This window comes from Dendrobium catenatum, unplaced genomic scaffold (genome assembly GCF_001605985.2).
Source record: "Dendrobium catenatum unplaced genomic scaffold, ASM160598v2 fragScaff_scaffold_1574, whole genome shotgun sequence".
Taxonomy (NCBI): domain Eukaryota; kingdom Viridiplantae; phylum Streptophyta; class Magnoliopsida; order Asparagales; family Orchidaceae; genus Dendrobium; species Dendrobium catenatum.
This window is the reverse complement of record NW_021320036.1, coordinates 276,174-304,003: the sequence shown is the minus strand read 5'-3', so window position 1 is coordinate 304,003 and position 27,830 is coordinate 276,174. Positions and strand designations below refer to the sequence as shown.

Below are 27,830 nucleotides of genomic sequence, written 5' to 3'. Positions count from 1 at the left end.
AATGATACATCATTCATAGCAAATTTTACCTGACACTATCAAGGCGAACCTGATAGCCAACTAATGACCCTTCACCACCTAGACAAGACTCACATCGTTCATCAGACACTCTTTTAGCCACTGACATGGCCTGCAAGTAAGCATTACAAAATACATATTATGCTTACACATAGGAAGATGTACAATAGAACATAAAATCAACATTAAATGCTGATGCATATAACACAAAAAAATTTGAGTTTTAATATTTGTTGACTTAGCATAGTTGTGTCACTTAAGTCACACTCAATTAAATCAGGTTTGGCTAAATGACTCGTTTGTGGACAAAAAAACAAACCAAAGAAACATTAATAACTTGATATGTCGATATACATACAAATATGCATTTACATACTAACAAATATTGAACTTTTTTTATTTAGCCTAACTATACAAATAATGCCTAACTATATATGTATTTGTGTGTGTTTGTGTGTGTATATATATATATATGACAACAAGGGCATATGCATTTACATAATATAAATTTAATCTAATTGCATTAATTAATTAAGTGAATTAGTTAAACAATTTTTTAATTGAATTAAGTTTTAATTTAAAATCAATTACTCTACTCATTAATTTGAATTTTAAAATTGATTGTACATTTTAAAATTACTTAATTATTTAAATTACATAGGTTTCTAATTTAATTTAATTAAATTAAAGGTTTTTAAATTTAATTAATTGTTCCATTTGTTAATTAAATTGAGTTTTAATTTTTTTAATTATTTTAAGGTTTCTGATTTTATTTTGGTAAATTAATCGATATTTAAATTAATTCTTTTTTTTTTCATAGATCAGTTAATTTTTAATTGATTAGTTATTTAATTGTTTAAATTTCTTTAACTAATTTTTAATTGATTAGTTATTTAATTGTTTAAATTAATTCTTTTTTTTTCATAGATCAGTTAATTTTTAATTGATTAGTCATTTAATTTGGTTTATTAATTTTTAAGCCTTAAATTGATTAGAGTCCAATTAGTTAAACTAGTCAATTTCAATTTTATTTTGAATTAATTTTAAATTTATTGATTAGTGAATTTGAATTTTAATTGAGTTTTATTTGAAGCTCTTAAATTTATAAGTCTAGAAATGTTTCTAGTGAAATTTCGGCGACCTCCCGGCATCTAGTGGATGAGCTAAAAACTTCTTTTAGAGGGGGCACAAATTATTTTTTTTAAAATAAATTCCCTCATTATTTTTCATCCGGCCTTAGGACCAGCATTGGCAGTTTAAAAAAAAAAATTTATGAGATTGAATTCAAAATATAAGATGAAAAACACTTACAATTTGTAGCGCCTGTTTTTCATATTTTGAAAAAGATTAATAATTACATAATTAACAATACAATGCAATATTTCCTTCTTAATATAGGCGAGTAAAGTATCATTCATCCACTGATATACAATCATATTTTGTAGTCAAGTTTTAATGATAGACATTGCAGAAAATGTTCTTTCCACTCCTGCTGTTGCAACCGCCAAAACTAAAGCGAGTTTTAATAGCCTAAAAATAAAATGATATAAAATATCCTTCTTGTTTTGCATCATCGTGTTAGCAAGGCATCCAATATCTTTTAACAATGAGAATTGTGGATCACACTGCATATCCATGATATAAGTTTTCAACTGATTATCTATAATTGCTAATTCAACATGACTAAAATCAAATGGATAAAGATTTGTCATTCTAATTAATTTACCTTTATTGAATGCACAAAATGAATTATTTGGATTCAAACATGAAATAGACATAAGTAACTCAAAATCCGTCTCTATGAAACGATTATTTAATTCTTGAAGTTGCATATCAATAACTGTGTAGAAAATTTTAACTTGAAAGTGATGTAAATTTGTCATATCATGAGCTCTACGACGAGGCCATCCTCGAGTAACCCATCTATAATGTATATGTGGAATATCTATTTTTGTTGCTCACAAAAAGAAGTTAGTTTGGTGATATACTCTTCCTATATATTATCTCTCATATCTTGTTGTCTTTTTACACATAGTCGAACCAAAGGCATATCATTTACAATGTCCTGTTCTTTTCTTTGCAAAGCTTGGGACAGCTTAACAGTTATACCAAGTATATCCTACATCAATAACAAGAAAAATGTAAATTTAAACGATTGCATTGACCCTAATAATGCGAATGTCTCGACTTTCTTTTCAAAACTTATACCATCTTCGACAGCATCTTCTAGAATATCAATAACTGATGAAAACAATGTAATTAATCTTATAATTGATTCATAGTGTGATCCCCATCGTGTATCACCTGATAGCCTCAAAGATATTTCTTGATTCAACTCTTGTCCAATTATAAGATTTTCATTCTGTAATTCAATTAAGTCTTCTCCCATTGTTTATCTTGAAGTTGGTCGTGACGCTTCTATGAAATACTAACAATATTCAACATATTTGAAATTACTGTGAATATGAGAGCAAATTGAACATGATTTTTCGCTACAAATATTAAGGCTAACTGGAGTTTGTGTGAGAAACAATGAATGTAATGTGGTGTCTTATTCTCAGTTAGGAACAATGCTTTTAACCCATTAAACTCCCTACTCATATTACTTGCTCCATCATATCCTTAACCACGCAATTTGGATACACTTAAACCATAAGTTGAAAGCATTTCTTCAATAGATCTTTTTAGACTTCTAGCCATCGTATCTGGGACATGAACAATACCTAAAAAACGTTCAACTACCTGTCCTTCTCCATTAACAAATCGAACCACAATAGTCATTTGCTCTTTTGAAGATATGTCGCATGCTTTATCAAATAGAATATAAAAGTAGTTCTCTCCAATTTCTTTCTTTATGAAATATGTGATAGCAATCGATATAGCTCTTATGATATTCCTTTAAATATCTTGTGTAGTTAATTTTAAATTTTCCATAATATTTTTAAGCACAACATTATTTATCTCATTGTTATGTTCAGCCAAAAACTGCAATAGTAAAAATAAATTTTATTGATTTCTGGATGTGTCAGACTCATCAAGTCCTCTGAAAGCTAGTCCTTGTCTTAAAAGAAAATGCACACAATCAACATATGCATTTAGCCGAGTAGGATATGCAGCTGTAGCATAATCTAATTGCTTCTGAAACATAAAACCAATATGTTAACATTGCTTTATTAAATCTTCATAATTATGTCGTGCATTATTATGCGCATTATTATGACCACAACATGAAGTTCAAATTCATCTGATTTTTTCTAATTTGAAAATCCATTCTTATTGAATGCATCGTCATCCTCATTTCCTCTACCTGCTGCTTTGAATAGATAACAATATAAACAATATGTCTTATCTTTGCATATATTGTATTCTAATCAATTAGAATATTTATCAAACCACACAGCATTGAATCGTCTATCCTTTGCCCCAAATTTAGTTTTGGGAAATTCATGAGTGCGATGCTGGAATGGACCTCTTTGAAAGTACGACCGTCAAACTTGATCTTGAATATTAAGTGTAAATTCAGAAATAGGAATTCGCAAACCAGGATCAGATGGAAGGTTCTCTAAGCCTACTTCAAGATTTTTTAATGATTCAATTTCCACCCGAATTATTTTTCAATTTTGCTCCTCATCTTCTTAGTTTGTCTCATTTGAACTCTTTGAAATTTTCTTAAAATATTTCTCCATAAAATTTGTTCTAAATTTAATTATCTAGATAACATAAAAAAACATGATACAATATGAAAATCAACATGAAAACTTATAAGATCGATCAAGAATGCAATGGAAGAAAGAATACAAACCCTAGTGCACAAATAACTCATAAGAACGATTAAGAGACAAGAATGTCGTAGAAGAAAACATATTTGTACCTCAAGCAGTTAAAATTATATTACCTAAAGGCTAAAGAGGAGGCCGAGCGAAATCCATGACCAACTGAGGCGAAGGAGAAGCCGAGGTTGTCGAGCATCACCGAGGTTGTCGAGCATCGGGCACATTTCAGAGACGTCAAACAGGGCAGCGGTTGTCCCTTCATCCGTCGAACAGAGGCTGGGAGGCAAATCGCGAACAGAGCAGCACAAACGGACATTCGTGCTTCGTCCACCGAGGCAAATCGCGAACAGAGCGGTGGAAGGAGGCGAATCACAAAATGGCGCTCAAGGGGAGGTGAGACCTTCGTGCTTCGTCCGAAGAAATGGCGCTCGGGGAGGCAAATTGCAAACATAGCTACTGGGAGGCGAAATCGCATTTGCAACAAATAGAAAATTAGGTTTTTTTTCCTCTTAGGCAACGCTGAATTTAAGATACCCAGCATCGAGCAGATTTCAGAGACGTCAAACAGGGCGGCGGTCGTCCCTTCGTCCATCGAACAGAGGCTGGGAGGAACATCACAAACAGAGTAGCACGGACAAACCTTTGTGCCTCATCCGTCGAGGCAAATCGCGAACAGAGCAGTAGAGGGAGGCAAATCGCAAAATGGTGCTTGGGGGGAGGTGAGACCTTGGTGCTTCGTCCGAAGAAATGGCGCTCGGGGAGGCAAATTGTGAACAGAGCTGCTGGGAGGTGAAATCCCATTTGCAACAAATAGAAAATTAGGTTTTTTTTCCTCTTAAGCAATGCTAAATTTAAGATACCCAGCTTTTTTCCAATTTCAGCTTCGTCCATCGCGCAGAGGATGGAAGGAAAATTACAAACATAGTAGCACAGTCAGACCTTTGTGCCGTTCGTCAAGGCAAATCGCGAACAGAGCAGTGGAGAGAGGCGAATCGCAAAACTGTGATAAAGTTGTGAAGGGTGGTGCTAGGATGAAAGATCACCTTTTAGGGTCTCACAAGAATTTTGCTCCATGCTCTGAAGTTCCTGATACTGTAATGGAGGAGATAAAATCATACATGAATAAATATACCACGTCAAAATATCTTGCACAGAAGCAATTTGAGGATAGAGTTGATGTTGGCTCTTACTACGGGAGTGAGCGCAGCGTTAGGGATTCATCTTCTTCGATGAAGCTCATTTCATCTAAGGGGTCTAGAGGGCCTATGGATCATTATATGGTAGACACATCAGAGGACATGCCTCCTACTATATAGAAGATGGCACTAGAAAATGCAAGGGAGGCACGAAAAAGAGTGTGTAAGGATATAGGCAGATTCTTCTACGAAAATGCAATTCCATTTAATGTTGCAACATCACATGCCTATTATAAATTGATTCGTTCAGTTGGAGCATTTGGGAGAGGGATCAAACCTCCAACCATGTATGATTTGAGAACATGGATTCTGAATGAGGAGTTGGAAAGCACTGATAAAAGCATCGAAGAAATTAAGAGGACTTGGGCCCAAACAGAAGTAACAATTATGTCAGATAGGTGGTCTGATATTAAACATAGAAGTCTGATCAAAATTCTCATTAATAATCCTTATGGTACTGTGTTTTTAAGATCAGTTGAAGCATCTGACCAGGTCAAAGATGCTGAGTTCATATTTAGATTATTAGATAGTAGTGTGGAGGAGGTTGGAGAACATTTGGTTCTATAAGTTGTGATAGATAATGCAAGTTTTTACAAGGTTGCAGGTAACAAACTTATAGAGAAAAGGAAACATCTGTATTGGACTCCATGTGATGCACATTATATAGATTTGATTCTTGAGAAGCTTGGCAAGCTACCTCAACATAAGAATACACTTACAAAAGCAAAAAAAATAACCAAGCTTATTTACAACAACTCTTGGGTTCTAGCTCTTATAAGAAAATTTTCAAAGAAAGAAATTCTAAGGCCAGCAGCAACAAGATTTGCTACCACTTACTTGACCTTAGAGAGCATGATGGATGCTAGATAATCTTTAGATGCTATGTTCACATCTATACAGTGGTTGAGTTGTGCTTGGGCAAAGAAAGCTGAAGGAAAAGAGATTAGAAAGATTATTTTAAATAATAGATTTTGGTAAATTATTTTATATGATATTACAACAACTAGACCTTTGGTTCAAGTTTTAAGGATGGTGGATGCTGAGAAGAAGCCTGCAATGGGTTTTATCTACAACGCCATGGATGAAGCCAAAGAAATAATTGCCTCCAACTTAGGAGGCGAAGAGTGTAGCTTTAGGAAAATTTGAAAAATTATTAATGATAGATGGGAGCTACAACTTCACCGGCACTTGCATGCAGCTGGTTATTACCTAAACCCTCAGTATCAATATACAGAAAATAAGTCTACAAACCCTGAAATAAAGTTGGGATTGTATTATTGCATGGATCGGCTAATAAGTGATGCAAGTGAAAGATCAAATGCTGACATGCAATTGGTACCTTTTAAGAACAAAGAAGGCTTTTTGGGATTACAACAAGCAAAGGATACAATTAACAAACGATCTCCAGGTAATTTTATTTAATGTTTTAAACATTTATTTAAAATTTATTTTTTCGCACTAATTAAACTCTCTTATATAAATATTAGTTGAGTGATGGATTCAATTTGGCAATCTGACTCCATAATTGCAGCGTTTTGCTGTGAAAGTTTTGGGCTTGACATGTTTTTCATATGGCTGTGAAAGAAATTGAGTACCTACAACCAAGTACATACAAAAAGTTGAAATCGCTTGTCCACATTGAGGATGAATTCACTGGTGTACATTATGTATAATAGGTGACTCAGAGATAGAAATTTGAAAAAAAAAATTTATGGATGATGAAGATCCTTTGCTTTGCGAGGATGTGGCATCTGATGATGAGTGGTTTATAGATGATGAAGTTGAAGTGATGCCGTCTGAATTATAAGATGAAGATTTAAATGCTGATTTCTTTGATGGTCTTAAAGCATCTATATCCATCACAACTCAAGAACAAATCAAAAAAGGTATATAAATAATAAAGTTTTATTAAACTTTTACTAATATATTACACTATTATTTATTTTGAAATTGTTCAAAAATATTTAGGGAAGAGGAAGATAACTGATATTGAGGAAGGACCTTATTGGGAGACATTGGACTCTATAGGAGAGGAGGAAGTGGATAGAGTAGTTCATCATACTGATGATTCAAATGAACACCCCCTTAGTGATGACAATGCTGATAACTTATGAGTTCTTATGTGATATGTCATTGCTATTTATTTTTGGAATTATATGTTAATGAAAAAAATATTATGATTTGGGAAAGATGGAGTTTGAGTTGAACTATATTTCATATTGTCTTATTAACAGGGATATTTTGATTTCACTTCATATCTTGTGCATTTTATGTTTTATATATTTTTTACTCATTAGTATATACAAAATTTATCATTTTATGTTTACACAATTTTGTGATTTTGAGGCTTACGCCTCAAAATGCCTTGAGGCTTACGCCTTGCCTCACGAACGAAAAACGCCTCAATACCCAATTACGCAATTTCAAACATTGGATGTGATATTAATGTTTCTCAAAATAAATTTGGATTCATGGCAGGTAAGTCTCCTATGAAAGCTATACATTTATTGAGAGGTTTCATGGAGAAGTATTGAAAGAATAAGGAGGATCTACATATGATATTTATTAATTTAGAAAAAGCTTATGATAAAGTTCCAAGAGAAGTATTATTGAGAGTTTTAGAAAAGAAAGGAGTTAATAATGCTTAATTCTCAATTCATTAAGGATATGTATTGCAGGAGCTATTACTTATGTTCAAACACTAGGAGATTGTACCATGTATTTTCCAATTTCAGTTGGATTACATCAAGAATCAATTTTAAGCCCATATCTTTTTGCTTTGGTCATAGATGTTCTTACTAGACATTTGTAGGAGGATGTACCCTAGTGTATGCTTTTTGTTGATGATATTCTTCTTGTCGATAAGACTAGAGAGGGAGTTGAAGGTAAACTTGAATTATGAAGGTCAACTTTAGAGTCTAAAGATTTTTGTCTAACTATATCAAAAACTGAATACATATAGTGTAATTTTTGTAGAAATAGATCTAATGGGATGATTGTAACTTTGGACGATTAATTCATTAATAAGAATACATAGTTTTAGATATCTCGGGCGTATTGTCTAGAGTGATGGTGAAATAGATGAGGATATTATTAGTAGAATTCAAGTTGAATGGTTGAAGTGGAGGAATGCACCAAGCTTGTTGTGTGAAGGAAAAGTATCCCTCAAACTTAAGAGAAAATTCTCTAAGATGGTGATAAGACCTGCAATGTTTTATAGCACAGAATGTTGGCCATTAGAAGAGAAGCATACAATTAAATTTAAGTGTTGCAGAGATGAGGATGCTAAGGTGGATGAGTGGCTTTACTCTAAGAGATAGAATGTGGAACGAGCACATATGTGAAAAGGTTGGAGTAGCATGAATGGCATATAAAATTAGTGAGTCTCCTTAAATGTTTTGGTCACATAAAACATCTCCTTCTGATAATCCGGTTAGGAGAGTAGGTGCATTAGATTTGGCCAATGTTAAGAGAGGTAGAGGTAGAACTAAAAAGATTTGTTAGAAAATATTAGAAATTACCTTTTTTTTATTAGATCTAAATGAGAATGCTTTTTAACATGACAAAATGAAGAATTGTGTAGCCGACCTCACATAATGGGATAAAGGTTTGATATTATTAATGTTGTGTTGAACACTCCCTAAGATGCTATATATATATATAAAGCATTTAAAATACAAAGACAAAAGAGAAAATAACTGCACATGTTGTGAATAGTCCAAAATTTTGTCAACATTTCAAATGACTATATTAAACTCTACTGACTTAAAGAGAATCCATACCGCAATTCTCCTAGGTTGTGTGCATATGATATTACAAGAACCACCCAATCCTGATTTGATCATGTCATCCAAAATAAACTGAGGAACCTGCAATATTTACATAGGAGAAAGAAGATTGTTAATTATCACAAAAAAAATAATTATCAGTGACTTGAGTGATTTAACACTTCATGCCAAAAACCATGGAGAATATTACTGTTCAGGGTAATCTCCCCTAGGTTTTGCAAAAGAGTGACTATAGTAACCCTTAAATTAAGTATTACAAGATATGAACTTATAGTTAGGGAAACATCTTGATCATATTCAGAAACCATAAAATGCTTTAAGATAACTAATTGTTGATCATGCCAATCAAATATTGAGTAGATGCATTGCATAATAGAAAAGTAAGTTTTCCACAAAGTATATGGGGCGCTTCTCTATGCTTGCATGATTCTAGAACAAGGAATAACTCAGTGTGTTCTTTATTCTTTTTTAAATGGGATCCATCTGCCAAAAGAAGCAAGATTTACATTCATTACTGTGATTCAAACTTAAAGATCAGTTGGCGAGACAAGGTCCTTGATGTTAAAAACTAGAACTGTTAATGGCATCCAACCAATTTAGTTGTTCAAGCTCTAATTGGCATAATAATGTTGAGAGGACTAAGTCTACTCGTTGATCAATTTCTAATTCGCAACTTTTCATTGTACTTCACAAGGTCAAGTATGTGCTTAAAGATGGATGAGGAAACCTTTGTTTGATTCCTTAATTATATCACTGCAAATCAAGCGACACAAAGCGCACCTGAGTTGTTTTACCAGAACCTGTTTCCCCAGAAACAACGATCACATCATTGTCATGGAGCTGTTGTAAAATAGTATCCTTTAGCTTAGCTATAGGAAGAGCTGCTCTACTCTCCAGCATTGTCTGTAGTAATAGACAAAATTAGAAGTCTCATGGATAATAAAACATTAAAGATAAAATAAGTAGTTTATTAAGTAGTGAAACATCCCAAAGAAAAGCTAAATGAGGTTCGCAGTGAATTTCTAAATTTTATGCTCTCTACCACAAAAATTTTATGTTAATCAAACCAAAACATAAACAAAACAAGAATTTTCTTCAAGTTAAAGAGCCCTTTGGTTATTGTTCATTTTCTTGAACGACCAAATGCAAGATCAAGAAAATACCATGTATTTAGGATTCTTCATTTTATTCTGCAGCTCCTCTTTCAAAAGGTTGCTCTCCAGCTGTTCATGATATGTTAAACCTACAGATCACAACAGGCAATTAGAAATAGATAAAATAGCAAAAGGACATCCTGAAGATGTCAACAGTAAAATCTTAGGTTTCAAAATTCAGGAGTACTAAAATTTAAGGGAAGGGTAGGACTAGAAGCTTTTGCATTTGTATGTGGTCTTGTGCGAGTGCAAGAAGTATGTGGTAATGCATGTGCATGCAAGTTGGGGTGGGGGGTGGGGGGTGGGGGTGCCAATCACTAAAATTATGCGCTTAACACATAGGGAGAGAATCAAAACATTGATTCATGGGGACCATAAAAAAGGAAATAGTGATAATCACCTCTGAATCAATGTTGCACTGATACACCTATTTATGAAGGCATGTTATATCCGATACACCAATACACGGATATGCCTCCGATACGCCACCAATACATGTCGGATACGCCAAAGCCGTATCCAATTAAAATACTATTTAATTTCAAAAAGACACGCATGTCAGTTGAAAAACAAAAAGAAATCCAAAAAAAAAGACGCGTCGTATTTACTTCCGCGGCTGCGAGAAAGGTTCTCTCATTTCCTAGATGGATTTGAGTCTCTTGATGATATGGGAATATTAGAAATTACTAATCTTTTACTTGATGAGCCTGAATTAGAAGTTATGATATTTATTGAAGATTATATAGAAGTTCAAAGACAAACCACTGAAGAAGCTAATCATATCATTCCTTTTATTGAATAGTTGTCATTTTTTTTAAAATTTCAAAAATTATGATTTGATTGCTTTCTTAATTTTTATGTATGGTTTATAAATTATAATGACATGTCCACGTTGTACCTGTATCATGTATTTTTAAGAATTGACGTGTCTCATATTCGTACCGTGTCGTATCTATGTCGCCGTATCCGTATCGGTGCAACATAGCTCTAAATTAAGGAATAAATTGAGAATAGATATAAGATAACATATGCTGTAAAAATGAGAGAAAACCCGAGAAATAAGCCAAAACATTATGCACACAAATGCAACTTCTAATCAGTTATGCGTGGAATAGCAAACACCCTACATATTTTATATGACAAATGGCACACATTGGCTTCATATAAAAATTTTTCATTGATTGTAGTTGTGATTTTCACTAAAAATGTAAATAGGCAGATGCAACAAACAATAACAAGAACAGTACCACCTCTTAGCTAGCATCTCCTTCCACCAATTTATTCAAAGACAACCTCTCAATTACTCTTCTTTTAACCCCAAAAACATCTTCTTGTTTTCTTCCATCCTGAAAGGAAAATTTGATCTCAATGTCCTTTAGGGTCCAAAAGAGTTTTTGGGTTTCATTACTGACGATGGGGGAGATCAGAAGGAAGATAAAGGAAGGGAGTGGGAGCATAAGAAATACTTGGGACCAAGCCAGCCGAGGGAGAGTCCTGGGCGTGCGGGTAGGGTTTGGAGAAGAGGAAGGAAGGTAAGTTTTGTTATTTATTCATTAAAGTTTTAATTAAAAATATATATAGTAACTATGTTTAATACTTAAAATAAAACTTAAATTGCCAAATGATTAGTGTTAATAAAGATTATGAGAGTTAAATAAGATATATACTTTAATTGAAAATGATAATTAAAAAATTAATTGTATGCATAATAAATTGAATGATAAACTTTAAAGTAAAAGTAAATCTCAAATATGATAATAAGGAAAATATTGTTTATATAAAAAGTGAGCGAGAGAACAAGTAGTTTTAAAATCAAATTTTAATTAATGAATTAACTAATTAATTAGAGAGATAAGAGCAAATTATAAATTAAATTTTTATGACGGGATATTTTTATAAGTGTTAAGTCTATAGACCTAGAAGTAAGGAATAAAAGTAAAGCTGCGCAATACCTAAATTCAAGGAGAGTATTAATGTTTCTATATTACGATAATTGTGTTGATTCTTCCAATTGTATTTAATTGTTATTGCAAATGATTTATTTTATTATTGTTTCTAATTTCATTGCAAATTATTTATTTTTTCACTTATCAAATGATTGATCATTTCAAATTAAATTAGGATGTTATGTTTTACATAAGGTTAATAAATGATTATGAATGAAATGGCTGGATAGATATGTTTGTATGTGCATGTTGAATTAATGGAGCACACCCTTTTATAATATTGTCTGAGGACGTAATGTACCTTGCATGTAAATGAAAAAGGTTATGATAAAAGAAAAAGGAAATGAACAAAGAGTACCTTCATTGGTACTATTTTAGATGATGGCTCTTGTAACTGCTGTATTATTTACGAGAAATGATAAAGATGTGGATAAAAATATGACATATGCATAATATTGATGGTCATGATGAATTTAAATGGAATTAATTTATATTTAGAAATGAGCAAGCATATTATTTTAAAGGTCTTGTATTACTGTAATTTAGAAGCATGATTTACACACTGAGTTCTTTTATACATGGTTTAAAATTGCGCAATATGAGGCTTGCCTTGAGCCCGCCTTTGAGCAATTCCAGTGAAAAGAGACTTGAGGCTTACACCTCAAGTTTTTTATATGAGGCTTGCGCCTCAACTTGGTTGAGGTCCGCCTTAAGGCACGCCTTGCCTCACTAGCGTGAGGCTTACTCCTAACCCTATATATATTAAAACTTACATAAATCCTGAAGTAAAGCCCCAAACAGATCACACTTCGTGTACCACCAAGTCGCAGCAACTTTCTTTCAACAGCCTTAACCTCCAGCCCGTCGCCTTCGCCTTAACCTCCGTCAAGGATTACTTGAAAGCCGCACACCACCACCACCTCTAAAAATTTTGGAGTATTAATCTCATCTTTATGTTGATGAAAAATATTTTTGAAAGAGGAAGATGCCTGAAATAAAGGAAGAAGAAGCATATTGGGAGGCATTAGACTCCATAGATGAGACGGGAGAGATCAATTTATTATAATAACGACTCAAACAAAGATCCCCTCAGTGACAAAACAGATGATTTTCTAGTTGTTGCTAACTTTTCAGTCTATTTTAGAAATTAAATGTAGATGAGTAGAGAACTGAAAAAAAAAAAGAATTTGAAGTTAAACTTAATATCATATGATACTTTTATGCAATTTCTATATTTAATATTTTTTTTGTAATGTAATATTTGTATTTCATGCAATTTATTACTAGCCACTTTACGTCTTGTGCAATTTTTTGTTTCATATGTATGTCATTGTGTTATTTCATAGTTCAATAGAAAGATAATGTCATTTTTAACATATTATTTGAGTATTATATAAAAATTTATTTTTAACAATTATTTGCACTTAACGCAATTTTTTTTTTTAGGCTCACGCCTCAAAACGCCTTGAGGGTTACGCCTCGCCTTACAAACAAAAAACGCTTCAATACCTAATTACGCAATTTTAAATATTGCTTTTATAACTCCTTTTTGTTTTCCAATAACATTCACAGCTATTATTTGAATAACATAAAATGACTAAAGAGAAGATAATGTATATCGTAGGCCGATACTCTGAGAGAAAGTTATTTATATCATTTTATTTTAAATGTTTCAAAATTTTTAGTGACTCTTTTACTTTGTTGGTGATAGTTTTAGCAAATAAAATTTTAAACTAACCGTCTATTCGCGTCTTGTTAATGTGAGCCTCCGGGCCGGGTCGTGACACCATGATGCTTTAGTTTTTGGAATAGCATTTCATGGGTACGAAAAGATTAATCAACCTTCCAAAATAATTAAATATTAATTTCCTTATGATGCATTGCTGTGGGTTAGGCCCATAAGGTCAAGTTTGATTAAGCTGTGAGCAACAGTGTGTCAATATCTACCAAGACAGATAAACCGTCACAAAATGAATAATGAACAATAGATTTCCTAGTGACTTGGGAAATTCACACGGACATAGTTTTGGCATAACACCAAATAATAAAATTTCTAAAGAAGCCTTGACACAAAACTAGGTTGTGTGGGGGTGTGTGTGTGTGTGTATGCTATGTGGTTCATGTATCAGGCTTGCGGACTTAATTTCTAGAGTCCAAACTTTCCCGTGATAGAACAGCAAGGCATATGAAAGAAACTAACATTCATATTGTCTACCCCCGATTTGCCCATAGCAGACATTTAAATGCTTGTTAGCATACATTATGCTTGAAAATCCTAGAAGCCATAAAAAAGCTGAAATCTCCCTACATCTTTTATTACCACTCTTTCTGCGATACTTGAAATAGAAAAGAGTTAGAGAGAAAGAATAGCTTACCATTCAAATATGGCAATTTTGCTGCTCCGTTAATTAACAAATTTTGTTCATCATCTCTTCTTAGAGGATCAACAAGCATCTCACTACAGACATATTCATCTTTAGCATCTTTGAAAACTGGTGCTCGAGAAACCCCAGCAGCCAATAGAGAATCCACAAATCCTGTTCTACGGTAATCCTCATTGTCTTGTACTTTCGCTGAAAATTCATCTTCTGCACAATCATGATTAAAAGAAAAGATGCAAAGTTACCAAAATACATCTCAGAAAAATGCATCATGTAGATAATAATTGCCTAATTGAAACTATTACCTTCCAGCCGTTTTGTCATAAACGAAGCATATGGCTCTATAAGAAGCTGGTTAAATGGAAGATCGGGAAACAATTGATAAAGAGCAAAGGCTGCTACTTTATTTTGTGCCTCCTGGAACAAATATTGTAATGTCAGTGATTAAGTAAGAAATTAGAAATAATAGAATGATTTAAACAGAGCCCCACCATGAAAGAACTAAAGAAAATAGAGGCAGATCAGACAAAAGAAATAACTAACCGGCAAAAAAGTTCAAAATTTAGTTCAGCATATCAACAAGCGCTCAATAAAAGTAACACTCAAGAGAGAGAAAATGGACACCTCAGTTGATTCAAAGCCTTCATCTTGGTTAGGAAGATGAAAGGTTATCAAACCTCCAACTGTCCGGCTCTTTCCACGCCCGCTAGCTGTCCGCAACACACTAACAGAATAAAGAAATTTATCTTCTTTTGTTGATACCTTGTTGTACTTGGGTGCTTCCCAATGTAGCCTCTGACAAAACTTCTGAAGAACGGCCTTGGGAATGCGTCCCGAATCACCCTGTAATTAGAATATTAAACCATACAGATAGATTATTAAATTATGTAAAATGCATGAGTAAATATACAAGAAATTAACAAATTCAAACTGCATCTAATGAAACTGACACCAATTTTAAAGACAATTTTAATATAATCACAAAAATTCTCAATATAAGTGCATCACAAAAACTTTCGTGATAGTCATAGACAAAGTTTAGAGCCCATAGTAGAGAGAATAAACAAGTAAGAATAGCATGATAGAGATGTAAATGGGCACAAACAAAGCTACAGAACCACAAATAAACAAATAACATAGGCAAAAAGATGCATGCATATAACAGTATATAAAAAGATATGGATGCATGTTCATGTGTCCTTTCACACAGACATGCTTGCATTTAGGTGTCTCTAGATACAAAAATATGTTTGCATCTGATGTATGGATACCTTCACAAGCATAATCATATTTACACGCCCATGCAACATTTTGAAGATAAAAAATAGTAAAAGAGAATGCTACTACAAAATATTACCTTTTTCCATATTTCATCTAAGTTCCCTAACATATGGACATATGCAGAGTGTAACAAATTATCTTTTTTTTGTTGTTTCAGGGCTTCAGAAGGGACAGTTCCACTGGAAGTTGAATCTTCAGAAAATAGATTATCAAGTTCCAACTCTTCAGGCTCCTCTTTCTGTTCACATTCCTCTGTAATAGTAAGGACTGAACTACCAGTAGCATGACTAGGTTCTTCCAAAGTGCAGGAATCAACTATAAATGCACTCACTGCATCTTTGCTGTCAAACTTGACAACATCTGGCAGCTTTGACTCAAGCACTTGACCTTGTGGGGGATCACACGGCACCTTTAAATTATTAATTTCACTTTTCAAATCAGATTCTACATCATTTTCTGATAGTCCTACAACCAAGGTAGATCCGATATCATTTAGTGATGCGAACTTGACACTTGTAAAAAGGAAGGTAAAGCGCTAAGCATGCAAATGTAAAACCTAGGGAAGTGAATTCTTGCTTAAGTTTGTTGATGACTTCACTATAGTGTTTCTGACTAGCCCTGTCTCCCTTTTGCTTTGCTTCTAAGGCTCCCAGCCTTGCCAGACGGTACTCTTTCGTAACGGAAACAGCATAAGAACTTGGATCAACGTCCTGAAATTGAAATCATTAACAAAAACGTAATAGCATTGTACATATTAACAATATATAGAACTTCAATCGACCATTAAAACCACAAATAGTAGTGTAACAAAATTCCAAATTATAACAGCCTTCAAAAAGACTATTCAAACTCAATTGCAATCTACCACATTAAGGCAGTCAGTCAAGCGCCAAAGTCCAAATATCTTTGCAATGCGCAAAAATTTATGTCGGGAGAGTGCACTTACCAAGTCTCTGGAAGGCTAAAATTAAGAATGGGGCTTTATTTTGTATGACATCTAATGGCACCGATTCAAATTAATTATTGCATCAGAATTCAGAACCAATGACCCCATAGAAAGAGATCCAAAAGATAAAGTGGACAAATATTTTATTAATGATGAAATAAATGGATTTTTAGAGTCATTGCGCAAAACAGTAATCCTATCTCTGCATACCTTTTCTTTTTCATTAAATTCATCTTCTTCTTCCTCTTCCTGTTGCTCCAAATATTGTCGAATCCATTCAGCTTGTGATGACTTTCCGAAATCCAAAGATACCTCATCAGGTTGTCCTTTTAACCGAACAGAAATTCCAGAAGAGCCCTCTTTCATTTCCTCTATAACACGCTTAGTAGGAACCAGATTTGTTCGTGCAGTGGAGATGATTCTAACCGACCTATCTGTCAAGAAAAATTGTTGTGAACCCACAACTTAAAGCTCTAATTATTTAGTGATATTTTAAGTCTATAATTAGCATCTATATGAATATTGTAATTAGTATTAATAAGAATATTCAGTTATTTAGTTAGATCTAGACTCTATAAATACCCCATTTGGAGAGAGGAATGAGGCTATGAAGAATAATAAATAATTTCCGCTTTCTTTATCATTGATATTCAAGTCCTTAGCAAAGAAATATAACATTAACAAAATATAACATAACTGAGCCAAGAGAAAAAATATGAAAAGGATTTGATCAAGTTAATTGCATTAAGAATGAAAAAAACAATACATTAATTAAAGTTAAACGCACCCAAAAAAAATGAGAATAATATTTTAGGAAATTATTGAATGAACATTTTAATAGAACAATTATTTAAGAAAAGTTGAAAAAAAAAATTAAGATTGAACCCGAAATTTGAAATTGAGTTAACTTTAAACAAGATAAATAAAAGCTAAAGCTTTACATTCAGCTAAGATACCAATTAAGATTGGAAGAATCAGGGGAGCTATAAGAGAAGCTTGGACACAATTTTTTAAATGAAATCATATACATTAACATGATGTCAATACTGGAAGATCAAGCACTCAAGAAAAAATAAGTAGGGTTGCAAATGAACTAGACATTCGACAAACTACATGTAGCTCGGCTCGATTATATCACGTTCATGATCGTTTGATTAAGTAATCAATTGAACATTTTTTAAATACTCGATGGTTTAATAAACGAATAATATCATTGTAACTCCCAAGCCCTTGATGAGAAAAATGGAGGGTTGCATCAGGTAGTCGACATCAAACATAAAACTTATCAAATAATCAAGGCATGAATCATATAATACATTGTGTTAATGTTAGGGTGTTCCCTCGAAATGACGTATTGAATGACTTGAATACAGAGATAGGTGTGCAAGGGTCGCTGCCCCAGCGCCCAGGTATAGTGTTAAATAAGCAAGAATTCCCACATCATAGACGGATGTAGGCAAAGAAGCTAGTCCATCAAAATAGAATTAGGATAGGAACTTAGAATATATAGTTTTTAGATATAAATTAATAGATATTATGATTCATAAGAAGATAAATATTATACGCATTTAGGAAACTAGAAGGGTTAGAGAGAAGGCTAATAAGATTAATAGTTTAGGATTTAAAATATAGAATTCAGATATGAGTCGTATTAGAAATGGTATAAATTTGATTATAGATAAAAGTGTGAAGGATAATGTTGTAGAAATTAATAGAATTAGAGAAAGAATTATAACTTTAAAAATTTTTATTAATGCTAAGATTATTAAGATTATAAGTGTTTATACTCCACAAATAGATTTGGATATGTATTCATATTTCATAATTAAAATTTTATAATAACTTAGAAGAATTAATACAAATATACCTCTTGAACAATAATTTTTTTAAGGAGATTTAAATGGACATGTTGGTAGAGAGATAAAAGATTTTAACAACATTCATGGTGGCTATGGATTTGAAGTAACTAATGAACATAATAGGATCATATTAAATTTTTCTCTAGCTTATGATTTATAATTGCTAACACTTTATTTAAGAAAAAGATAAGCATCCCTTCACTTATAAAAATAAATATATTAAAACCAAAATTGATTACTTTCTTACAAAAAAAAGATCGTTTACATTAGAAAGATTGTAAAGTTATTCCGAGTGAAAAGTTAAGTAATCAGCATCGCTTATTAGTTTTGGACTTTAAAATGAAGGGTGGAATAAGAAAAAATAAAGCAAATTGTTGTTCTAGGATTAGATTAGAGCATTTTAAAAAACTAATAAAAAAATTTTTGAGAATAAGATTCAAAATTTTGATAGTAAATGAGAAAGTTAATGTTATGTGAGACAAAGTAACTAATGATATTAAAATTGTTACAAAGGATGTGCTTGGAGTATCAAAAGGAAAAGCTCTTAATAGAAAAAATATTTTATGGTGGAATCAAAATGTGCAAGAAAATATCAAAAATAAAAATAATTATTATAAAAATTGGTTTATATGTAAAACTTAAAAAATTGGAAAAGATATAAAAAAGCTTGTAAATAGTCTAAGAAAATAATATGCGACGCAAAGAATTTAGCTTTTAATGATTTATATAATAGATTAGATACTACAGAGGGCAAAAGATGTATAAGTTAGCTAAACAAAGAGATAGGAGAAGTACAAATTTAGTTCAAGATAAATGCATTAAAGATGAAGATTAAAAAGTGCTTTTCCTAGAAGAGGATATGTAACAAAGGTGGAAAAGATATTTTGATAAGTTTTTCAATGAAGATTGTAAGACAAACATTAACTTTAGTGACCTTATAGCCTGAATAGAAAATCAGATTTTTTTTGTTTTTATCAGCATATTAGTAAAATTGAAGTCAGAGAGGCTTTAAAGAAAAAAATAAAATATAAAAAAGCTATTAGACCTAATGATATTCTAATAGAGTGGTAAATGCTTAGGAGATTGAAGGAATTTTTTGGTTTATGAAACTTTTCAAAATTATTTTGAAGACAAAAAAAATGTCAAATGAGTAGCGGAGTTTGTTGATTCCTATTTTTAAGAATAAATGTGATGCACAAAAAATATGCGAATTATAGAGGAATTAAGTTAATGTGCATATATTAAAACTATGGAAGAGGTTTCATGGAGAGGCATAAAGAGAATAAGGAGGATCTACATATGATATTTATTGATTTAGAGAAAGGTTATGATAAAGTTTTAAGAGAAGTGCTATGGAGAGTTTAAGAAAAGAAAGGGATTAATAATACTTATACTCAAATCATTAAGGATATGTATGCATGAATTGTTAATTATGTTCAAACACAAGAAGATTAGACCAAGTATTTCCTATTTCAATTGGATTACATCAAGAATCAGCTTTAAGCCCATATCATTTTGCTTTAGTCATGGATGTTCTTACTAGACATTTGCACGATGATGTACCCTGCTGTATGCTTTTTGCTTATGATATATTCTTCTTGTTGATAAGACTAGAGAGCTAAACTTGAATTATGGATATTAACCTTAAAATCTAAATATTTTCATTTGAATATATCTAAAACCGAATACATAGAGTGTAATTTTAGTAGTAATAGATCTAGTGGGGGGATTGCGACTTTCGAGAATCAAGACATTAATAATAGCACACATTTTAGATATCTAGAGTATATTGTCCAGAGTGATGGTGAAATAGATGGGGATATTAATAGTATAATTCAAGTTGGATGGTTAAAGTGGAGGATTGCATTGGGCCTATTGTGAGATAGAAAAGTAACCCTCAAACTTAAGGGAAAATTCTATAAGATGGTGGTAAAACCTGCAATGCTTTATGGCGTAGAATGTTGGCCATTAAAAGAGTAGCATAAAATTAAGTGTTACAAAGATGAGGATGCTAAGGTGGATGAGTGGCTTTACTCTTAGAGACAGAATGCAAAACAAGCATATCCATGAAAGGGTTGGAGTAACTCCAATGAAAGAAGATTAGAGAGAGTCTCCTTGAATGGTTTGGTCACATAAAACGTCGACCTTCTGATGACTCAGCTAAGAGAGTAGATGTATTAGATTTGGCCTATATTAAGAAAGGTGGAGGTAGACCTAAAAAGACTTGGTTAGAAAATATTAGAAATAATTCTTATTTTTATTAGATTTAAATGAGAATTTGACTCTTAACAAGACAATGGAAAAAAAGGATTCATGTAGCTGACCCCACGTACTAGGATAAAGGCTTGATGTTATTTTTATTGTTGTTGTTGATGGTTCAATAAATAAACTTGAACAACAATATGTTCAACTAATTTATGTTAATGAATAATATTATTTAAAGCTAGTGAACAAGCTCGTTAAAAAGCTTGGTTTATGTTCGATACAGAGATCGAGAATAAAAGTTGTTTATAAGTAATGTTTGAAACTAAATACTATTCTTAAGATTGATTTAAATCTTTATTTGATATATTTTCACATAATTTCTAATTTTATTATAATAAATGAATCTTATTTTATTAAAAAAATTATTTTTTATGTTATTCCTTTTCATTAGAATAAATATGTTCATGAAAAAGAGATATTTGTTCACATTTGTTAGATTATTTGTTTAAAGTGTTCATGAACGAGATTCTTTGTAAGAAGAATCATTTTTTGTCCTGAGCGGGCTCATTTGGTAACTCAACTAAATATATTTGTGAATAAGCTCATTTGGTAGTTCAAAAATACTCGACAAATATGTTCGCGATCAATCTCTAATGTAATTATGTTTTTAGCAAGCTCAATAAGCTAATTTGTTAAGCTATCTAGAAAGTAAAACTCGTTAATAGCTTGATAAGACTTGTTTGTTTAAAACTCAATAAGCATGAAATGAATTGAACTTGAATCGAATACAAACCAAACATGAGCATCTATCATTTTAAACAAACAAGCACCTGCTCAGCTCATCTCAGCTCATTTACACCCCTAAAAATAAGGTGTTAAGTTGTGGTGATTTTAGGTGGATCATTTTTTTGTCACGAAATAATGAAGGTATGGTAAGAAGCAAAGGAATGTAAGCTAAAAGACACATTAGCGTTAAAGAATCAAGTTGGTTTCATGCTAAAGAGATCTACTTTGGGGGTGATTCATTTAGAGAATAATTAATGCAAAAGCATAGAGAGTAATAAAAAGCTCTTCAAAGCACATCAATCTTGAAAAAGTTTGTGCTCTAGTACTAAAAAAATGATTTAATAGGCATTACGTTGAAAAAATGTGCATCAAATATAATTTTAAATTATTAAAATATGTATATTCAGGAAGTTCCTAACATTAAAAGTAGTTTCGGAGTGGCCAGAGAGTTTACAATCATAATGACAATGCATTAATGATTAATATAAATTTTGACAATGGAAGAAATTTTTAGAAGAGAACTAGCACAACACTATGTAATGAAATTTGATGACAATATGTAAGTTCAGTAAATGAGAAATATATTAAATTTATTAAAATGAGGCATACGCCTTGAAGCATTTTGAATCGGTGCCACATTCAAAATAGAGTTTTATTAAATTTATGTGTATTATATTATTATTAATAAATATAACCTATTATATTAACACCTCACCCATTTATTCATTCCAGTGACCAACGACTGTACCAGGCTCAAGCGGGTTGGAATAGGGAGGTCGAGAGCTAGCTTCATCTTTTCCCTCCATCATTTTCTTCATCATCGTCTATATGCTAGCCATCATAGTGCACAAGATTCAAGAGGGGTTCATAATCGGGATCGAGAAGGCCAGGCTTGTGCATCTTCTTTGCAGCCTAGGTTAGTGAACAACTGAACATTTTTTTTCAACTAATTATTTTCAACTAATTAGGCTACTTCGCTCATTTCCAACTTAGATCAATCAGCTACTTTTGCTTTAATGAATTTGATATTGCCTAATAGATTGATTTCCAATGAATAATCAAGTTTATTTTACTCAAATGTTTTATGATCATTATCTTTTGTAGCAAAGGATATGATTGTTTGAGCTTCAATAAATAACGAGTTTATTGATGAAATTTATATATTAGTTTTTTTTTTTTTCTCTTAGAGGTCTTTCACTTATAATGAAGCTATTGATTGTGTAGTTAATTTGTTACTAGGAAATAACATGCTATCAAGTTAGATTTCAACTTGTAATGAAGCTACTAATTATATAGTTAATTTGTTATAAAAAAATTTCGTAGAGGTCTTTCCTTGATTTTGTCCATTAAATCTTAGATTTTAGCTTTTTAAAGCTGATAGTCAAGTCTAATTTATTTTTAAGAATATTTAAAGTTTTATTCGATAGGATAATTATTCAAGTAATTTATTGATATGTTCACTATTTTTTATTGAATAGTGTAATTATCAATTTCTTTAGTTTATTAGAATGGGTGGTGGTGTAAGAATAAAAGGTCCAGCTTTAAAATATGGCACTGAAGTTGAAGTGATAGGTGTGGATGCAAAGGAGTATTTTTGCTTGAAATATAATTTTTTTATGAGAAACAAATTATACTAAAATACTTAAAGATCACTTGGCTTGCACAAAAGTAAATTTTGGAGGATGTAAAAGTACTAGATGAAGTAAAAAATGAATGTGTTGAATATTCAAAGAAATATGTCATCGCCAAAGAAATGGCTCAAAAAATATGGAGGAGATGATAGGGAATAGCTTTTATTTTGATTTTCAACATGATGGTTAAAGTAATGCAAGTCATTTTATTTCTTCTAATAGAGGAACTCAGGGCCAATTGATAGATTTGTTGTGAATATTGATGAAAATAAGAAATATTAACTCTTAAGCAATTCCTTCTCTAACTTCCATATAAGGAAACATAGAAATAGAGTATGTTTAGATATTGCAATGTATTTTTATGAAAATGGTATTTCATTCAACGTGGCTAGGAGTCCTTCATAGATCAACATGTTTCGATCTCTTTGGAAGTATGGTCAAGGTCTAGAACTTCCTAGCATATATAAGTTGTGGACTTGGATGTTAGATGAGAGGGTTCGAATAATGACAATGATGGCCGATGAAGTGAAGAATATATGGGTTGGTAATGTCATATGGTCGATTAAATATTCGACAAAGGAGCATCATAAACTTCATTGTTAACAATCCCTATTGGCCTATATTTTTAAAATTTGTTGATGCAACAACCTTTGTAGATGATGAACAACTGCTATTGCAAATGCTTAAAGAGAGTTGTTGAAGAAGTAACATAAAGTTTAGTTGTTCAAGTTGTTACAGATAATACAAATGACTATAAGGTTGTAGGGATACTATCAATGAAGAAAAGGAAATATCTTTACTAGACCTACGTGCAGTTATTGCCTTGATTTGACGCTTGAGAGATTAAAACAGTTATCACAACATAAATTTGTTTTGTTGAATGCAAAAATAATAAGCAAATTTATTTACAACCACTCTCGGATATTGATTTTGATGAGAAAGTTCACTAATAAAAAAATTAATCCTACCTACAGTTACTAGATTTGTCATAGAAAAATTGATTTTGTAGAGATATAAAGAGTAATGGTAGCTTTTTGAGTCCATGCTTACTTCTGAAGAATGGGATAAAAGTTATTGGGCAAAAAAAAATAGAAGGAAAGAAAGTGAGGAAGATTATTATGGAAAACAACTTTTTTTGGCAAAGTTTTAATTATGTGTTGAATACAACTGGACAATTAGTGAAGTTATTAAGAATAGTTGATAGTGAAAATCCATAGTAATGAGATTTATCTATGTAGCAATGAATAAGACAAAGGAAGAAATAGTACGAGATTTAGGATAATAAAAAACTGTTTATAAAGAAATTTGAGAAATAATAAATGAAAAGTGGAATCATCAACTACACCAACACTTACATACTGATGCATATTGGTTGAACCCTCAATTTTATTATAATAAAGGCTTTCATGATAAGAGATTAAGATTAGTTGATATGCATGCATGAATAGATTTGTTCATGAGGTTGACTATCTTAAAATAAATGATCAAGTCATGGATTTTCATTTGAAGAATGAAATATTTGGATTTAAAGTAGCTCAAGCATGATACAAGACACGCTCTCTTAATACATTTGCATTCATTTATAATTTTAAATCTAAAAGTTTATATTAAAGATTTTTTTATTAATATATGTTAATCATTTACTTTTTCTTCAATTATAAAACATTTATGAGCACAATTTGAAGATGATGTGTCTAAACCTAAAACATCTAGTGAAAGTTCTTACTTCTTAGCTTTACTTGTTTGGCATCTATATGGGAGCAAACACGTTTAACTAAGTTCATAAAAAGAGAAGGAATCAAATGGATACAACGTATGAATAAGTTGATTTATATTATATTAAATAAAAAATTTACAGATATGCATCTCAAATTATTGAGGAAAAGAACTAGTGGTTATGAAATGGATTCTTTGGTCGTTGATGATACATATCAGATGATAAATAGATAATATCAATAAATAGTAAAAGATTTGAAGTTGGAGCTGAACGAATGAGCCTTCATGATAATAAGAACGAAGATATCCATGCTAAAATTGAAAGGACTATTGAATTGAAAGTAGCTTTTACTTCATAAACATATAAAGAAAGAACCAAAGTAGTGTTGGAGCTTCAAAAAAAATAAAAAGTGATTAAGTATAATGGATTATTTTATTGTGTTATTAATTTGCAATGTTACTTAAGATTATGTCTAATGTAATATTAACTAATATATGAAGTAACAAAAAAAATATTATAATTGAAGAAAATTTTGAAGATGACAATAATAAAGACTCTAAGAATGATAGAAATATTACAAACAATAAATCTTTTGAAGAATATGAAAATAATAATGAGGCTATTGTGGATCATAATCATCATTGTGTATTTAAGTTCTAAGTGAGTGCTTACTTTGAATCTCATTTCAAACTTTCGTGTTGTAATAATATTTAATGTTGTGATTTGTGTTTCATATATTTCTAATGATGAATCAAAAAATCTATTGATGGTTTACTTTTTTTTCATTTTTATAATTATTTCTAATTTTGTGAATATTTTATTTTTTGTTACACCTTGAGGCTTATGTCTCACCTCAATAAGAATAAAAAATCTCAATTCTTGCTTTCACCTTTTTAAACCTTGATATATGCATACATACATACATATGTTATTCTTTGAAATGAAAGAAGAATGTTTGTTATTTTTTAATTGAAAACAACAATTTCTTGCTGAAGTTAAGAATTGATAATTAGTGAATTGTGTTTCTTCATGTTTTCATAGACATTTTATCCTGATTACAGTAGTAAACCTTAGACTCTTAAGCATCCTACGTCAAGTTGTACAAAAAGGCTGGCACATAATAAAGTTAAAACCTGGTGTATCATTTGACATGAATGAATGAAGAATAAGGTTTTCAAAAAGTTTGCCCTTGCCGGAAACTCTAACCACACTAATGATGTTATATTTGGACAGAATTGGAATTACAAAAAACCAATGCAAGCAAGCATGAAGCTACCTCCTTCATTTGTGGAAGAAGCTGTCCCGCTAGAAAACTTCAGAGGCAGCTCATTTCCAGGTATATTCAAACACAGCCAGTCCAAGGCAATCTCGAACGTGGCTGCCTCCTATAAATCCAAGGTTTATTACCATCAAATAAACAAGCGATCAGGGCTTACAAAATACAAAACCTAATTGATGAACAAAATTCTTAAAATCAACTGAGCTGGTAAACAAATAACAAACGTTGAGGGCAGAGAGGGCCTGCTCGATTTGATCGGACGTGAAACCCTCGAGAGATAGCTTGTCATAGATGCCGCGGAGCCTTTTCGCCTTTTGAGCCCGGGTTCCAACGGTGTCGAGGGCAGAGATGGGGAGCGCCGTCGGCTCAATGTCTGACTCCGGCTTCTCAGTGTTGAGAAGGAGGCGACGAAGGAGGCGCTCATTCTCGGCCGATATCTGCAATTTTGGAGCAGATTTCGAGACCGACGCATGGCCCTTGGATTTTGAGCGGGCTTTCTCACTACCCTTCCGCTGCTGCTGCTTCCTTGGCGGCATTGTTTGATCTTTGGTTGGGCAGTTGAGAAACGAGGAAATACAGAGTTTCGCGCTGGGCAGAGGGTATCCTTTACGTGTTTGTGTGGAACATGAATAGGTTCGGATATGATTCGTGTCGAGACAATTAAGGGTCACACCCCCAATCAGAATTTATTGGGGGCGGACGTAAAATGCACAGTTTCTCGTCGATGATTAATTAGAATACGTCACCTCAACAATATTGAGCTGGGTACTAAACAATGCTGAGCAACGGTATAGAGCAGTAACAAGTCGAGTATCAAGCATTAGGTGATGTGGTGCATTCTGGTTAGTCTGGACGGCGTTCGAAGTCCGCACAGAATAATTTCTCCCACCTTAGAGCATCTCCAAGGGAAAATCCTATTTTACACTCCCAAATATAATAACTTATTTCCAATCGAATTTCATTTCTTTCTCCTATTTCGCAGGCTTCTTCATCTTACTGCGAAGGTAATCATTTTTCTCTTCTTTGGTGCGCTTCTTCGGCAAATCCCGGAACACCAAAAATTGGAACAATTATTACGTCCTCCGACCGGGCGTAGAGGAACGTCCGGTCGGAGGCCAAATCGCGCCAAAAAACGAGAAATACCGAGCAAATACCGAGCAATATCAAACAATAACGAGGAATACCATCACGTGAAGACCCAATATCGAGTTATACCGAGCTATACCGAGCTATACCGAGTTATACAAAAGTTGTACCGAGTTTTTCCTAGAAAAAACTCGGTACAACTCGGTATTGCTCGGTATAGCTCGGTATAACTCAATATTGGTCTTCACAGATCAGTATTCCTCGTTATTATCAAATAATACCTAGCAATACCGAGCAAATACCGAGTTTTTTTGTGGGATTTTGCCTCCGATCGGACGTTCCTCTACGTCTTTACAACAAACCTAATAAAAGTTCCAAAAATTGACGTAGGTGAACAGTCGCAATATTCACTTACCGAATTTTGACATATAATTTAGCATTCAAATAGAGCAAATGGAGGACGGCATACCACCGTATGCAGTTCGGTTATAGATGATCTTAAGGCCCAGAAGAAAATCATGAGAACCTAATGAAAAGCGTGCAAACTTAATAAAAATTTTAAAATAATTTTAAATTACTATGAATATATGGCTTCAATAATTTATATTCATTAATTAAATTTTCAGTGCATGCATAAAACACCTACCCAATATCCATCAAAATATAAATTAAAATAACATATACTCTTAAGTTGATGTGATTATATAACTTTAACATTATGTATCTAGTAAAGATGGACTTCAAGTGTGAATCTAAATGCTCCTCTAAAAGTTGCACAACTGTT

General features: G+C 32.2%; 1 protein-coding gene across 2 annotated transcripts; it reads right to left on the bottom strand.

The window, feature by feature from the left end:
• On the bottom strand, positions 1-26,561 carry LOC110108168 (DExH-box ATP-dependent RNA helicase DExH7, chloroplastic). Of its 2 annotated transcripts, XM_028700687.1 has the most exons (13): positions 26,185-26,561; positions 25,958-26,066; positions 16,694-16,917; positions 16,094-16,247; positions 15,869-16,002; positions 15,614-15,775; positions 14,881-15,099; positions 14,562-14,673; positions 14,251-14,463; positions 9,939-10,018; positions 9,556-9,678; positions 8,770-8,856; positions 1-130 (listed from the first exon to the last, which is right to left on the bottom strand). In XM_028700687.1, the coding sequence occupies exons 1-13, from the start codon at positions 26,494-26,496 to the stop codon at positions 26-28; spliced, it is 2,034 nt and encodes a 677-aa protein (XP_028556520.1). In that variant the 5' UTR covers positions 26,497-26,561; the 3' UTR covers positions 1-25. The 2 variants fall into 2 exon arrangements, with proteins under 2 accessions (XP_028556520.1, XP_020694344.1); XM_020838685.2 differs by having other exon boundaries at positions 15,614-16,002.
• Positions 26,562-27,830: the final 1,269 nt, after the last annotated feature.

Excerpts from the sequence above, each read along its gene's own strand:
- LOC110108168 (XM_020838685.2), bottom strand. The coding sequence starts at position 26,496 with ATGCCGCCAAGGAAGCAGCAGCAGCGGAAGGGTAGTGAGAAAGCCCGC. Across the intron at positions 15,100-15,613 it reads TAGATGAAATATGGAAAAAG|GGTGATTCGGGACGCATTCC; the intron begins GTAATATTTTGT and ends TTCTAATTACAG. Across the intron at positions 14,464-14,561 it reads TATGACAAAACGGCTGGAAG|AAGATGAATTTTCAGCGAAA; the intron begins GTAATAGTTTCA and ends ATGATTGTGCAG.